The sequence below is a fragment of the Sturnus vulgaris genome, chromosome 2 (assembly GCF_052056855.1).
Source record: "Sturnus vulgaris isolate bStuVul1 chromosome 2, bStuVul1.hap1, whole genome shotgun sequence".
In the NCBI taxonomy this organism is placed as follows: Eukaryota; Metazoa; Chordata; class Aves; order Passeriformes; family Sturnidae; genus Sturnus; species Sturnus vulgaris.
In genome coordinates, this window is record NC_142244.1 from 51,732,544 (window position 1) to 51,748,308 (window position 15,765).

The 15,765-nt window shown below is 45.9% G+C and overlaps 1 protein-coding gene across 1 annotated transcript; it reads right to left on the reverse strand.

Moving 5' to 3' along the window:
- Positions 1-790: 790 nt before the first annotated feature.
- HMGB1 (high mobility group box 1) lies at positions 791-9,410 on the reverse strand. Its single transcript, XM_014892329.2, has 5 exons — positions 9,206-9,410; positions 6,218-6,380; positions 5,785-5,930; positions 4,754-4,928; positions 791-2,766 (listed from the first exon to the last, which is right to left on the reverse strand). Exons 2-5 carry the CDS (start codon positions 6,365-6,367, stop codon positions 2,590-2,592), a joined length of 648 nt encoding a protein of 215 aa, XP_014747815.1. The 5' UTR covers positions 6,368-6,380; positions 9,206-9,410; the 3' UTR covers positions 791-2,589.
- Positions 9,411-15,765: the final 6,355 nt, after the last annotated feature.

Sequence of the window (15,765 nt, forward strand, 5' to 3'; positions counted from 1 at the left end):
AACAAACTTCAGCAGCTCTTCCTTAAAAAGGGGAATTAATCTACCTATGGCACTCCACCAAAGAACACTTCCACTGTTTCAGAAGTTTTATAGCAGACACAAGCAAAGGCTTCGGTCCCGATATCCATGTGCCAGCTCAGCTGAATTACAGGCAGGTACTGAGTGCTCCTGAGAAAACCACGGCCACTCTGGAGAGCTGGGGAAGCTTTGGAGCATCTCCCACCCAACTCCGGCCTCTGCACTGAGACACAGGGGCATCTTTTGCTCAGTAAGCAGCATTGATGATTACATTAATTACCTACCCTCTTCAGCCTCGAGCACGCTGTGCTCTGTTTGTTACCAATGTGCTAAAGTCAAGGCAAGGCAAAGGCTGTGCCTGGCTGCCGGGGAAGCGCTCGCTACTCATCTTTTAAGTTCAGCTGAATCCTCTCGGTTACTTCTGTCAACATCAAGCACCGAGAACAAAGGCACAAGATTATGGGGATCTCATTAAGTATGCTTATTCCAAGAACAAGAAATGTGTCTACTTTCCTCTGATGACCTGGGGAAACAAAAAAACCCTTCAGCACAAAAAATTTATTTGTCATCAGTTACGAGCATTTGAATGTGCAATATCCAGTTTAAGGAGACAAAAAAAAACTCTGTCTGTCCTACCCTTTCTATATGGAGACCTTGCAAACAGCATCATTCTTCTGCTTGAAACAGAAAGCAGGGATGTACATATCTGAGAACACCAACACACAAAAACCCCCAAATCCTTAGAGTATTAAGTGAGCCACTTAACTAAGTATTTAAAACCTCTGCAATTATTAGTTTATTAGTATCATCCAGGATTTCAGATGTTCAATATTTCTCCTGAAGTTATACATAAATGCAAATTGAAATAAGAATCTGAAAGTCAAAATTGTATAACAAAACAATACTCCATCACAAAAGCGTGTAAAATTACAAGAATGCTTTTTTTTTGTTTGTTTTTAAACACTGGCACTTAAGAGAACCATAATTTTGTAACCACAAAATTGCCGAATTGTCCCCCAAACTGGTAAGCAGGTATATGTGAAAATAGTTACAGCTGCCAGCACTTGAAGTTTTACTAAATATGCAAAAACCCCTTAGCTTTGGTTTTGGAAGAGAACTGTATTTGACCAAATTAGACATTGTTGGTAATACCATAAACATTTAACTTTTTAATGCAAAATTTAATAAAATGTACTTTTCCATACAACTATATTTAACTTAAAAATGGGCAAACATCAAGAGTGCGGTATAAAACCTAACAGGAAAAATACATCTTATCTCATTTTCAATTTGAGACAATATACAACTTTGTTTAAAGGGCTAAAACTAGAATTTCAAGAATACAAATATGAATTTACATAGATTTAACAAATAATAATGGTACCATTTATAGAAATCTTAGAAAGAAAAATCATTTCTTGTGGGCCCTTTGCTACCAGGAGTCTCATGGTATAAAGCCCATGGCCATCACCAGACCTGTCACCAAAAAATAATATGGTCATTTCATGCTTTTAACTTTACACATTTTAGGTACGCTCATCACTCCCAGGTGTTCAGAGATTTACAAATATAACTTCCATTACATGGTAACAGAGTCACACGTGTAAATTTCTCTACACCGGATGGACATACACTCTTCCTATGGGTCCTTCTAGGACAAAATTTAACATTCCCTCCCTCCCCACCCCCCAAAGTATTTAGTTTCTGTAAAATTGAACTCTATACTTCTCAACTCTCCAAGACTGGTAAACTCATGCAACGCAATAGAATATTACATTTCACAAAAATCTGAACAAGTATCCGTTTGCTGAGATTGAATTTTTGTTGTTTCCAGTTATGGAAGAATATTTTCATCATATGCCTATATATTTCTTTTCTTACCCTATCATGATAATGCAGGGTATGCAGATCAAAGCTTTGTTTATCAGCTGGTTATATGAAAGATGAAAACTGTAATATTCCCGTGATCCCATACGGGCATTCAATAAAGCAAAAGATGAGTTCCCCTCAAAAGAAAAAAAAAAAAAAAAAAAAAAAAGAAAAAAAAAAAGAGAAAAGAAAAAGTATGATTCTCAAGGGCACCTATTAAAAGGACAACAATACTAATAAAAAAAAATTGTATTTACTTAGAAGCATTCAGAATGTCAACAAAACAGCTGCAACTTTTTTTCTTCCTTTTTGCAATTACAGAGTGGTATTCAGTTAACAGAACAACAATTGTTTTTATGATGCATCAGAGACAACTGAAGATGAGAAATTAACTACATCCCCAAATATAACTAAATTTGTGCTGTGCACCAACAAGAACCTGCTTTATAACTCCCATGCCAATTTACAACCCCCACACTGTACCAGGCAAGGTTAGTGGCCATTGAAATACCACTAAGGACAGGGCTATCTAAAGACACATTCGGTAGTGTGTTAACTATACAAAAAAAGAGACACTGTACAGTTTAAAAACAAATCTTACACAGCCTTACATTTCAATTTTTTTTTTCTTTAAAAGGAGTGAGTTGTGTACAGGGGGGTTAAATGCTTTATAGACAAGAAAGAAATTGCTCTAAAAGAGACTTATTCATCATCATCATCATCTTCATCCTCCTCTTCTTCCTCCTCCTCATCATCTTCATCCTCTTCATCTTCATCCTCATCCTCCTCCTCTTCCTTCTTCTTCTTGCTCTTCTCAGCCTTGGCAACTACTTTCTTGCCTCCATCAACCTTCCCTTTGGCCCGGTATGCAGCAATATCCTTGAAGGAGAAAAGCAGGAACAATCTCTCAAAGATGTAACCAGCCAAGAGGTCTGAGCAACCTCCACAGAGCACTTGTGGAAGCACTCACCCAGCTACCTGCCCTTTCTGCACATCCCAAGGGCCGAGGTGAACTGAAGCCAAAGAAACGGGAACCCTCTACACAGAAATCACACTGGCATGCTACTGCACACTGCTTATGGCTGCTAAGGAATCTCCATTGCTGGGCTTCTGGGAACAGGCTGGAAAAGCTGCTGCCTCTGATGGTGAAGGCACAACTGAGCCCACTATCCCATAAGGAAATGAAGTAGGGAGACCTCTTAAGGTCCCTTTCTAGCCCTACCTTCCACAATGCCTAAAGAAATGCACAGGAAAATCCTTGTTTGAGGCACAAAACTCAGATTAGCCACCCAGAACACATCAGAATGACCCAGCCTAACAGCTGCAATGCTATGCCTCAGCAAAAAGCAGTTAGACTGAAATCTGCCTAACAGAAGTTTACAAAATAAAAGGTATAAGAACATGATTAAAGGGTAGACAGTGCCACCTTCTGCATGCAATAAATTTATTCTAGTCGTTTGAAACGCACAAAATTCAGTTCCTGTTACAGGGAAGTCAAAACTATATCTGGAAGGCAAAGTCATAAAAGCAGTTAAGACTTCCCAACTTTGTGCCAAAACTGTAAAACAATTAGGTGAAGAACTGATCTACAAAGCTTATACACACTAGCTGCAGAGAAACATCAATACATTTACACAGAGGGTCCAAATCTTCAAATATTCCCCACCTAATAAACACAACACCACTGATCTTACTGTTCTCTTGGACTCCCTTAAAGCTTAGCAGGAAATTTTGAGAAGGTATGATACCCACTAAGTCCAAGGCCAAGCACTGAAACAGCGAAGATTACTACACCTTAAAACCCCACATGTAAGTGCAAGAAATAAAGACATTACTACTGAAAATTCAAATACCTGTGAATAAAGATTAATAATTCTATAATTTAAAAATGTCTGAGTTGCCTTGGCTGTGTGTACAAGCAATTACCATGAAGCAGTACAGAAAGCACCATGTGAGAAAGCTCCTAGACCTGCAACTCCTCTCTGGCACATCAACAGGGCTTCAAGGTTTCACCTTGCACACTACAGTGCAAGAATTCTGAACCTGGATTTGCTTGCCAGCAGGAGAAATACCCAGAGGAAGGTGACAGCACACAATGGACACAGGTGCTGTGTGCAAGCTATACGTGGTCGCTGACCCCTTGTGAAGCATGGTCAAGGGATGCCAATGTGCATCTCTCCTCTTCCCTTGGCTTCCACATATTGGGATGGCAATCTGCCTCTAGAAATAAAACCACGTGTAGCACAGTCCTCTGTGCACAACAGAATTCTACAACTCCAATTATGATGGCAGGGTTTAGCCTTAATAATTAAAAAAACTGTATGACAAGCTGCTTCATATGCATAATTAACCAAATTCATTACTAGAAAGGACATGGACACAAAGTAGGTCCAGGAAAAACACATGCCTAAAACGAACATCTCCTTTGTGTTTTGCCATTTCCCCAGGAATAAGTTTTAAAAATCATCTCTGGGTATCAATTATCCTAACATTTAAAGATGTTTACCAGTATGAGCAAAATTAGGGACAACCAATTATTCCTTACCAGCATTACTTACTGCTACCAACTCAACTCAAATTCTGCTGTGTCCTAGGGATTTAATAACAATACAGAACCCACAGTGTTTATTAAAGCACCAGTGACAGCTCAGAATTACAGACAAATGCAAATAGTTCAAGGTAAAGGACTCCAAATTAGTATTACTCAAATGAACCATTTGCCCCTGTATACAACCTTTTTCAACAAATCTAATGAATTCTGTCATTAGCATTTGCAACATCAGGTATCAGGGTACACAATAAGGGAAAAACTGTCGGAACTGAGGCTTGACCTCCCCAAAGCATGGTCCCTAAATGTCAGTGTTACCTTTTCATACTTCTCCTTCAGCTTAGCAGCCTTCTTTTCATAAGGCTGTTTATCATCTGCAGCAGTGTTGTTCCACATCTCTCCCAGTTTCTTTGCAACATCTCCAATGGACAGACCGGGATGTTCTCCTTTGATTTTTGGACGAAACTCAGAGCAAAACAAGAAAAAAGCCGAACTACAGAGGAAAAATAAAGAGATTATTGAAATTTTAGACTTTGCTACAGCAGCAGCTTTTGGGACCTTTGCTACTGTTCTTTAAGAGCATTTTGGAAAAAGCACCTAAAAGTGAGACAGATGTTGATTACAATGGAAGGTATCAGAACTGAATAAGCCACTTTGCAAACTCAATGTACCCTTTTCTCTTAAGTAATGCTGCACATCTGGTCCCACTTTTGGCAGGATCCCCAGACAGATTTTATATACCAGACACTGAGAAAAGCTTTAGAAATTAGTTTAAGTGAATGATGCTAGAGCAGCAACTGTTATGTCAGAACTGCTGGAGGTGGGAGGCTGCAATATTTGTTAGGAAAGTAGGATTTCCAGACCACAGCACCAGCCCAAGAAAGAACATTGTAAAGGAACCTTAATGCCCCTTCCAGCATCAGCTTGGTTAAGAACACACACATACACACACAATAAAGTACTGGTGTCTAGTAGGAGATGAATTTGAAGCTAGTTGTAGTTATGTTGTGGCTAAAGATTTAATTTTCCAAGCTGGTTTTGAGGAAGATCACCCCTCAAACCTGTTCTGTGCAAAAGCCTTCAATTTTAAACTGACTGCCAATCAAAAATTCTGCTCAAGAAAACAGGTGATGAGAGCAGGGCCTGCAGTACTTTACTGCCATATTACACTGGAATTACCCTCTTAACAGAAATTAGAAAAACCAGTCAGAATCACACATAGTCTATTTTTGCACCTATTTTTAAAGGCTGCCATTACTCCAACTTTGACAGTGGGACAGTCAACCTGAAAAGGTTTAGCATTCATAACTAACCCGAACAAGACAATCTACAGCTATGAATCTACTTACGGAGGCCTCTTAGGTGCATTTGGATCCTTGAACTTCTTTTTTGTTTCCCCCTTAGGTGGTACATAGTTTTTCATTTCTTTTTCATAACGAAGCTTGTCAGCCTTTGCCATATCTTCAAACTTCCCTTTCTCCTTAGAAGACATAGTCTGGAAGGCAATTAGAATCACAGAATACCTCAGAAGGGACAAATAAGGATCAAAACAGTATTTTAAGATTAATAAACACACCAAATACCATTCCAAACCATTCCAAAATTTCAGCTGGAGGAGCTGAAGGTAAGACATGGACAATGGAGAGTTACCACTGGTCTTACAACTGCACTTCATACTTACCCAAAACCTGAGCTTCTAAATAATTTACAATCTGGAATGGTATTTCACAAAAAGCAGTCATTTAAGGTTTTGTGGGTTTTTTCTTAAGCACTTATTCCTACCTTCCATCGTTCTGAGCATTTTTTTGAGAACTCTGAGAAGTTCACTGATGCATCTGGATGTTTCTTCTTGTGCTCCTCCCGACAGGTTTGCACAAAGAAGGCGTATGAAGACATTTTACCTCTCGGCTTCTTAGGATCACCTTTGCCCATTTTTGCTGATTTTCTGTAATGAAGCAAATGAGACACCTTTAAAACTTGTACTTTCAACAAACCAAGGCAGGAAGTAAGTCACAACCAAGGATCATGCCAAACAAGACCTGTTGGAGCAGTATTCTGGAATCATACAATGGGAAAAATTCCCTTCTGGAAAATTTACTGAAGATTTCTGCCATCCTTGTCTGAGGTGACCTGGAAGCAAGCAACCCGAAATCCAAAGGGCCTTCAAAATGTGCAGTTATGGTCTCTGGCCAACAAGAGCTATCCTTCCAAGCAATCTGAAGGCAAGTACTGCAGTAGGGACTGCACACCACGATTACTACTGGTGTATTATTCACATGCTTGGGAAGAATAAACTGTTGAAAGGAGGAAAAAAGTACCCAAGCATCCTGTCTCAGTGGATTTCTGGATTACTGATTTTTTTCTTTTTACAGCCCATGTTTCTACCTCTTCCCTGTAGGCCCTGGGTGCTTATTTACAAAATATATTTTTTATTGTTTTCTATGCCATATGTTATGACCCATCTTTATGTGTACCACAAAAGCCTTGTCTTTGCGGGTATACCTTAAAACACAGGAACGAAACAGCTCACTTGGCCAAATACGTTATAACGTACCCAGGGAGAAGCACAACATTTACATACAACCAGCAGAGCTGTGTTCAGCAAGGGCACTATCTGACACTTTCAGGGACTGAAAAATACCTTCCTGGAACTTTCACACCCAAGTTAGACATTTGGAGTATTTCTTCATAGCTCCCTGGAAAAAGTCAGTCGCACTCTGACAAGCTCTGCTTTTCAGCACGAATTAAAAGAAAGGGGGGAAAAAAAGCGTGAAAGGACAAAAAAAATAAAAAGGGCAGGCGGTGCCTGCCTGTATTGCCACAGAAGCTGCATTTCCTATCGGTTTGGCGGATAGACAGAAACAGATTTCTGCTCTGTGACTAAACACGTCCGGTTTGAAGTTTCTATCAAGTAAACAAGAGGGCTGAAGAGGCAGGAGCAGCTCCTGCGTGCCATGGAGACGCTCCCAGCGCAGGCGGGCGGGCGCGGGGCTCGGCCGGGCCGGGGCAGTGTCCGGGGCCGCGGGGCGGGCGGCTCTGGCCGGGGACACGGGGTGGCCGCGGGCAGGGCTCGGCCTCGGCACCGCGACCCCGGCGCTGGCGTTTAAAAGCCTCCTCCTTCCCGCCATTTTGGACGCTTCCCCTACGAGGGGGGCAGAGGAAACTTCAAAAGTCCCTCAAGAGACCTGCTGGGGGTGGGAGGGAAGAAAGAAAAGGGAAAGAAAAAAAAAAAGGAAAAAAAAAAAAGAAAGAAAAAAACTAGTCCCGTTATTAGGGAGAACATGTGTAAGTTTTATTCCGCGTTCAGGCGAGGGCTCGCAGCGGCGAGCACATGCCCAGGAGCCGGACACCCACCGGGGTGCGGCTGCCCGCAGGCAGCGACCCCCGGCCCCGGCGGGACAAAGCGGTCTCCCGCCGCCGCCCCCGTCCCCCTGCGGCGGGGGGGCCGCCCCCATGCCCATGCCCAGCCCTGCCCGCTCCGGCCGCCATGAGGCGAGGCAGTCCCGGCCTGCGCTCCCTCCCTCCCTGCCGGCCGCGCCGCCGCAGCGGCGGTGTCGGCGGGAGCGGCCGCCATGGCGCAGGCTCCTGGCGGAGGAGGTCACCCGCCGCCGAGCCTCCTTCCATTTTGTGCGCCGAGGAGCAGAGCCGGCCGCTCCCCACCCCCCCGCCGCCACCACACCCCCCGCGGCCGGGCGGGGCGGAGAGCCCGGGCGGCGGGACCCCCAAGGAGAGGGGCCGCGGCGGGGCCGGGCGGCGACCCCCGCCCGCGGGGGCGGCGGTAGCAGCGCAGCCCGGGCGGCGCGGAATGGCCGCTGTGGCGTCGCCCGCTGCCGCCGCCGCGCACAGAACATGGCTCCTTCCTCCCTTCCCTTCCCTTTGTGTGAGCGCGCCGCTACCCTGGCGCACACGCTCAGCCATTGCAGCCGGGGGAGGGCGGGCGGGAGACGGGGGGAGGTGGGTGGGAGCGGGGGGGAAGAAAATGGGGGGGACCAGCGCGCTTTCAGCGCCTGCCCAAGCCCCGGCGGTGCGGTAGGAGACCCTGCAGAGACCCCTGCTCGCTCCCTCGTCCCGCCGAGCCGTGCGGCCCCGAGGCTGCCGGCCCCGCGCCCGGGCGAGCGGCGGCTGCTGGAGAAAAAAAGTTCCCCCGAACTGCGCCCCCGCCCGCCCGAGCGCCTCCTCTGCTGCTCCGCGCCGCTCGCCTTGTTTTCTCGCTCGCGGCTGCCGTCAGCCATGTTACAGCCGGGCGGCCGCGGGGCCAGCGGCGCCCGGGCCCGCGCCCCGCTTCCCCGCGCTCCCCACCGCCCCGGCCGCGCGGCGCGAGCCGCCCGGAGCCCCCGCCGCCCCTCCGCCTGCCCCGCCGCGGCGGCGATGGCTCCGGCGAGGTACCATGTAAGCGGCTTACGACGGGGCACGGCGCGGCCCTCGCCCCCCGCGGCGGGCGACCCCCGGCCGCTCGCCCGGCTCCCTTTGCCCGTCTCTCTCTCCCCACCTCGCTCCTTGCCTCCCGGCGCCCCGCTCTCACGAAGTCGCCCGCCGCCCCCGCCCCGCCCCGGCCGGGGGGCTCGGGGGCTCGCCGCCCGGGAAAGGGTCTCCCGGGCACAGCCCCGTTCGCCTTTGTGTACGGGCGTCGGAGCCGGCGCTGCCCCGCGCTCCGCGGTCATGCAGCGGCGGCGGCACGACGGCCACCACCGGCTCACCGCCGGGCTGCGAGCGGGCGGGCAGGCGGGCGAGCGCGCCCGGCCGGCCCAGCGGCCCCCGGCGCGTACTCACCCGTGTCAGACAGAGTCGGCACGCAGCCCTCGCTCGGCCCCGAGCCCCAGAGACGCTCCCGCGGCCGCCCGCCCGGCCCCAGCGCTGGCTGGGTCGCTGTGCAGCCCGGTGCACCGCAATGGCTGAGCGCGGGATCGATACGCAGCCTCCTCACACTCGCGGCGCTGGTAACATTACTCTCTGCACAGCCCCGCGCCCATTGGCCGCCGCCAAGCCGAGCGCCGCGCCGATTGGCCCAGGCGCTCCCATTGTCCTGACCAGAGCGCGCCGCGGGTTGGGCGCGCCGCGGGACACGTCACCGAGCAGGGAAAGGGCGCGCAAATATAAAAGTGAGCGCAGGGAGCCGGGCGGCGGCGGGGCCCGCACAGCGGCGGTGGCTGCCCGGCGCTGCGCCGCCGCCTGCGAGGGGCGCGGGCCCCGGCGTCCCCGCCGCTGCCCCGGGGGCCCCGCCGCGGTGGCCCCGCGGCGAGGAGAGGGGTGCTGCCGCCCCCCGCCCCTGTGGCCGCGCCGCCCCGCCGCTCAAGCGCGGAAGCCGGAGCTCAGCGGGGAGCCCTGCCGAGCCCGCGTCTCTCGGCTCCTGTTGCCCTGTTCCAGTCGGCGCACGGGGCTCCCCTCCGCTACCGCTGCGGCGTGCGCGGTTCTGCCCCCTCCCCGAGTTTGTAGGGACGTTTGTTTTGTTTTGTTGTTTCGTGGTTTTTTTTGGTTTTTTCTTTCTTTTTCCGGAAATGGCTTGATCACCTGTATGAACATCAGTCGGAAGATACTGGCTTTCTCCATAACCTCCTGGGTGACAAGGAGCAGCCCGCAGTGCTCAGGCAGCTCCCCCCAAGTTCTCAGCAGTGGTGCAGCGATGTCCTGCCGCCGTCCCTGGCACCCCGGTGCAGGGGCGCGCTGAGCCACACCTCACCTGTCCTTCGCTGCTGCTCCTCTCCCTGCTTTTTTACTGTCACTCGCACCACACGAGCCTGCTCTACAGGACTAGCGAACACGAGAAATACCTCTTAATATCAGCTTCGCTGTTTACACCACTTTATTGATCCAAACAACGCTGGGAGAAGCACTGCTGTGAAAAATCCAAAACCACTGCTCTGCCCCGCAAGGCCGTGTCAGTGCACTTGCTGTAGTAATACAAGCTTGAGTGAAGAGAGGTGTACATTGGTCACAAATACTCGAGAGCAAATAGCGGATTTCGATAACTGCTTAATTATCATGCTCTCTCAAACTATATCCATGGAATTTGGGAAGGATCTGTGGTCTGACACACAAGGGATAGCAATTGTTTGGCAAGGGATGGTGCTTCATGGAAGGCAAAGATACTTCTAAATAATAACCCTAATTATAAAACTTCCTCATTTGTGAAGAAGTGCTGGTGGACAAATGAAGACAGTGATTCTGCTACCTGAAATCATGACTAGTTTTTCTGTCTCAAGGAAAGTTTGTGTTTGTGGTTTGAGTTTGGTTTTTTTAAATTTTGAATTTAAAGTTTAAACCTTTAAATGGAACGGAAGAAAACTGTAAAAATCACTAGTATTGATGTGGTCTAGTGTGTGCAGAAGCTGATAGCTTTGCACATACTGAACCTTAAGGTTTCTTCTGTGAAAACCAGACCTGAAAGGAAAGCAAAATAATGCTTTTATTTCTTGCTCTTGTCTAGAGCTGAACCTTCAGTAAAGGGCAAGTGAGGAGAATTTGATTACATGACATACTCTTGTAAGGGTTTTCCTTCATCTTTGTTAGTTTTATGCTCAGGCCTGTACAGGTTTGCATATTCCAGTGGGTTTCTTCTGCAACCCTTGATGACAGAAATACAAAAGAATTTACTCATCTCTTGCAGACAGTAGCATTTTTTACGGAAGCAATCTATATTTCTTCTCTTGTTCATGCTGTGCCACATCCCTTCTGATACTTCACAAACATGCCTTCTTCTGCAAACCTCATTGAAGTTCAAATCTGTTTTAAATTACACTCCACTAGATAGGTGCAGTCACTGAGATCACTTGGATAACACGAAACACCTTTGATTTCTTGCACATAAGCTTTGCCCACAGAACATTTGGGTGACAACAGCACAATATGACTGCTCCAGGAAAAAAAGTATGTAGCTGCAGAGGAAGTTTCAAAACTCCTGTTTAGTAATTTTGCTGTTTTGTAAGATAGGGTATACTTTGGGAAAAGATACACAGATTGGCTGTCCTATTGCAAAGCAAGAGTAAAACTAGGATTTCTACTAGATATGTGTCTTCAAATACTTCAGTTTTTAGGATACCTGTTGTAGCTACTTACTTGGAAACCAGTAGAAATGTTTGTGAGGAGTCTTTTGTTTCAACTTCTTTTCCATGTAAGGCAAGCTGAATTTGAATGGAAACATCAACTGTACGTTATCAACCTTTTTTTACAGCATCCTTTTGTTTTCCAGTTTTCTTTAGAGGTAACAGAGGAAGGCCTCTCCAAAGACAGAACTGTTCTTCTTAATGTATTGCTAAGCAGGAACAGAAAAGTTCCAACTGAATGACGAAAAAAGTTGTATTAAAATTTTCCTCTCACTTCCTATCATCCCCCATGTAGCTCACAACCAAAGACTTTTAGCAAACACTAACAGGAATGGAGAATTCCAACAAGTACAGACTACCTGGTTGGCAGTGGAGCCTGATTGAGAGAAAATGCAGAGATCTCATTCTCCCCCATTCCCAAAATAACTGTTAAACACATTGGTGACACTACTCCAGCAGAATTTTTGATGAAGTAACAGTGTATAAAGAACCTTAGAAAGCTTTTGCCCACTTTAGTACTGTGGTTGCTGACAGAGGTGGGAAAACACACTTGCATCAATTCCAGAAGTCACAGGGTGTGGGCAGCACACCTCCCGTGGGGCAGGAACATGGTTCTTCCATGCCCCCATCTTCTCCTGAAAAATATGTGTTCTGTGAAGGACACTGCTTACTCCCCAGTGGGATTTGGCAGGAAAGCAGATGATTTCAGAGCTTGCTTTGACAACAAAGAGATTCAGTGTCGTCACGGGACTTCCAGATTTTGTCACTCTGTCCTCCCTCCCAAGGAATGAGATCATTGTTTCTTTGGGTCAAAATTACCAGATTGTTACAGTGAAAAAGGCATAGTAACAACTAGTTTATCAGTCAAATCCAAAGCTACTATTAGGCTATTTTTAACAAGATCTGAAAGCCTTTTTCAACAAAAAAGTTACATTTTCAGCTCAAAACAAGAGCAAAACATCTGTGGAGACAGGGCACCTGGGCACATGTACTTCTGATGGAGCTGCTGGTAATGTAGATTGTCACTGTTGCTTTTGAACACATCCATCCCTACAGCAGGCAGGGTTTTTGCAGCGTATTTGAAAAAAAAGCCCTGGCCATGTTTGCCCTTTTCCTGAGGCTGCAGTGCCAGCCTGTGCACAGCCCAGATGAACACCATCTTCTTAGTTATTAGATACAGACTTGCAGCCAATCTTTTCTTCTGGTGTCTTATTTGAAATCTTCAGGAGATACACTTTAAATATTTTCTTAAAATCATTTCTGGAAGAGAAAGACTGTTCAAAGGAATGAGAATCAGCATGTCTACAAACAGTACCAATGCACAGAACCTGGTTTGCTTTACCTTTCTCTCTGGATTTGCTCACATTGTGTCAAGTAATCTGGGTAGGCTGCTGTCCCTCTTCTGTCAGTGAGCAGGGTTTCAAGTGGCTTTTTGTCCACTCCCCATGGATGAGTGGCTGGCTGACCCAGGTGTGTAAGTGGTAACTGTGGAGCAGTGGCAGACAGGCAAGGTATCCCCAGCTGACTAAAGGCAGCGGTCTGGGAGAGGCAGGAAGGGAGCAAGGACGGGAGGGAGTAGGGATGGCACCGGTGTCACTGCAGCGCTTTCCTCGCCAAGCTTCACGTGTGAACCAGCTGATTTTTGTTGACATGTGAGCCCTGAAGTCAATTCTGTCGTTTCTAGAGCTGATGCATTCTTAAATCAGGGTCAGTAGTTACACAGTCGTTTTATCCACAAAATGGGTAATATGAACATTTGCACGCTTTTTGTGGAATTAGCAGATGTATGGCAAAATATCCAAGTAAACAGATTTTCACAGCAAAAACATATACCCATACTGTTCAGCTCAGAAAGATGGTGAAGAAACATCAATATGGACTTTTCTTCTGATGATTAGTACACCATGAACATTTTTTTAAAGTTAATATGTGTAATCATATTATGGTAAGATTAATAGATTTACTCTTATGAAATATGATTCCTTCAGCATCTTATTCCTTATGCATAAGTACATAACTTCTTTAAGTGCCTCTGTGAAGCTCTCAATGTGCAGTTTCAGACAGATGGAACTGTGTTCAGCTTCAACAGCAAAAAGGAGTTCAAAGAATGTTCTTTCAGGACTGCACTATTTCTGAAATCGCTGACCTGCTGAGATGCTTGCTTTGCAGAGAACACAACATGCAGTGCAACATCCACTTATCTCTTCAACTTTCTGGCATCAAATATTCAGTTCCCTCCAAAATCTCCGGATCACTTATGTATTGTACACACAAGCCTACTACTGAGATAAGAGTTATCATCTGCTTCTAATAAACCCAAAATACTGCTGTCCATCTTCACAGACACTGCTCTAAAGGTGTTGGTACTCTGTCTCCCTCACTCCAGTCTAGAGGCAGGTAAGCTTCTGATGCTGACACCGCTGCTAAACTTCTACACCTGAACAGGCAGAATCCAAGGTGATGAAAAGTACCAGAGATGCCCTTCCTTCCTATTTTATCCAGCCCAGAAGATTCAACAGGATATGCTCTCTCACAGTCAGGACTCCTTTAGACAGACCTCAATGCTCCATATCAAACTGGAAAGATTCCTAGAGCTAGGTATAGTACTAGGACAGAGCTACTGTTCCCTTATCTACATGCTTTCTGAAAATACACAATATAGAAACATCACCTGACCTGTACTCTGATTCTTTATATGGGACTGCAACACAGACGAAACCATCTGCTTCTGGATATGAAGATAACCTTAATGTCAACACAGTCCTTGATATTAGAAATCCTAGCACAGACTTATTTTCACAGAACAAGAAAATAATGTGAATTTATGGGATGCTGATATTCAAAGAAACAGGGTGCAGCACATATAATTCTATCTAGTAACTACCCAGGACCTACTGTGAATGTAGACTGCATGCAAGCAGTTACAGGAACTGCTGGAGGAAACAACCATTTGCTCACAGCTTCAAAAGGGGAACTTGCATAGTTTGACAGGACAGTCTTACCCTTTTGCTGAATACAGCCAAGTGTACATGGGTGTCACTGAGTAGTGTCTGTCTCATCCCTTACAATGCAATGGAGTGTTTCTCATTCCTTCCTGAGGACTTGTCCACATACTCAGGAATTTCATAAACCTGCTAACTTCCCATGGAGATACGCTGCTCAAGGAAGATTACAAGTACTACAAGTTATCAGCATACACCACTCACTAGGGAGAGCAAAGAACATCCTGGAACAGCAGAAGCAGCCTCAAAAACTCTTATCCATCTCCATCTCTCTCCTTTCTGTCCCCTTTTTCTTCTCTTCTTTTGTCCACATTCCTGTGCAAAGATAAGCTGAAAAATGCATCTTGGAAGCTCTACGTGCTCACCAAATAATCATCAGTAGCATTATTTAATGGGAGAGTAATTTTCCAGCCAGACTTACCCTCCCCCCACTTCCAAAACGTTTTTCCAGTATGTACGGCACTACACTGGGTGCTACATGGGTCATACATCTACCATTACATGCAGCCATAGCAATTTATTACTGGTTCAGAAAGGAGGATCACCTCTTAACTGGCTGAGAGAAAAGAAGTCATGCTAGCATTCTCACAGAGACTGTCTCCAGCTTCTATCATAATCGTCCTGGTTTTTCTACCATCTTCTTTCCTAGTGATGTCATTTCCTTTTAATTAATGGTTCTATTCCAAGATTTCTGAGACACAGGAGAAGAAAGAAATGTATATAATGAAATGTATGTAAGAAATCACATACTTTACACTGACTAAGCCTGTGATACCAAAAAGCATTCAAGGGAATGCCCACTTCTCTTGCCTTTTCCAACAGCAGATGGTTGTTTTGAAAAGGGCTCTGTGAGCTCATCATTGCAGGGGGACAACTGCTACCCCAAGTCACCCAGTGTTACCGAAATCTTAGTAATAACTTTTTCATTAACACACACAAACTTATAGTCTAAATCTATTTATCTTAGTACTTTCTTAACTAGAGGCCATTTGGTTTTCTATTCAGTTCTTGTTTACCTTTACTTCTTTTCCAAGAATTTTAGAGGATTCTAAGTCTTTTGCATTACTTTAAATCTCATTTCTTTCTCATTTTCCATGTTTCCATGAACTTTCGCTTTGCTGAAACAAATGAAGACCCTTGTGGAATATGCCCTGAATTTCACAGAGGAATGCTGTCACAATGGAAAGACATATTCTTTTCAAAGTCAAAACTCAAGTCAGTTTGGACAGACAGTCAATGTGGTGACCTCAAAATTTTGTCAGACACAACATTAGACAAACTTGCATTA

Excerpts from the sequence above, each read along its gene's own strand:
- HMGB1 (XM_014892329.2), bottom strand. The coding sequence starts at position 6,367 with ATGGGCAAAGGTGATCCTAAGAAGCCGAGAGGTAAAATGTCTTCATAC. Across the intron at positions 4,929-5,784 it reads AATGCACCTAAGAGGCCTCC|TTCGGCTTTTTTCTTGTTTT; the intron begins GTAAGTAGATTC and ends TTTCCTCTGTAG. Across the intron at positions 2,767-4,753 it reads TGAAGGAGAAGTATGAAAAG|GATATTGCTGCATACCGGGC; the intron begins GTAACACTGACA and ends TTCTCCTTCAAG.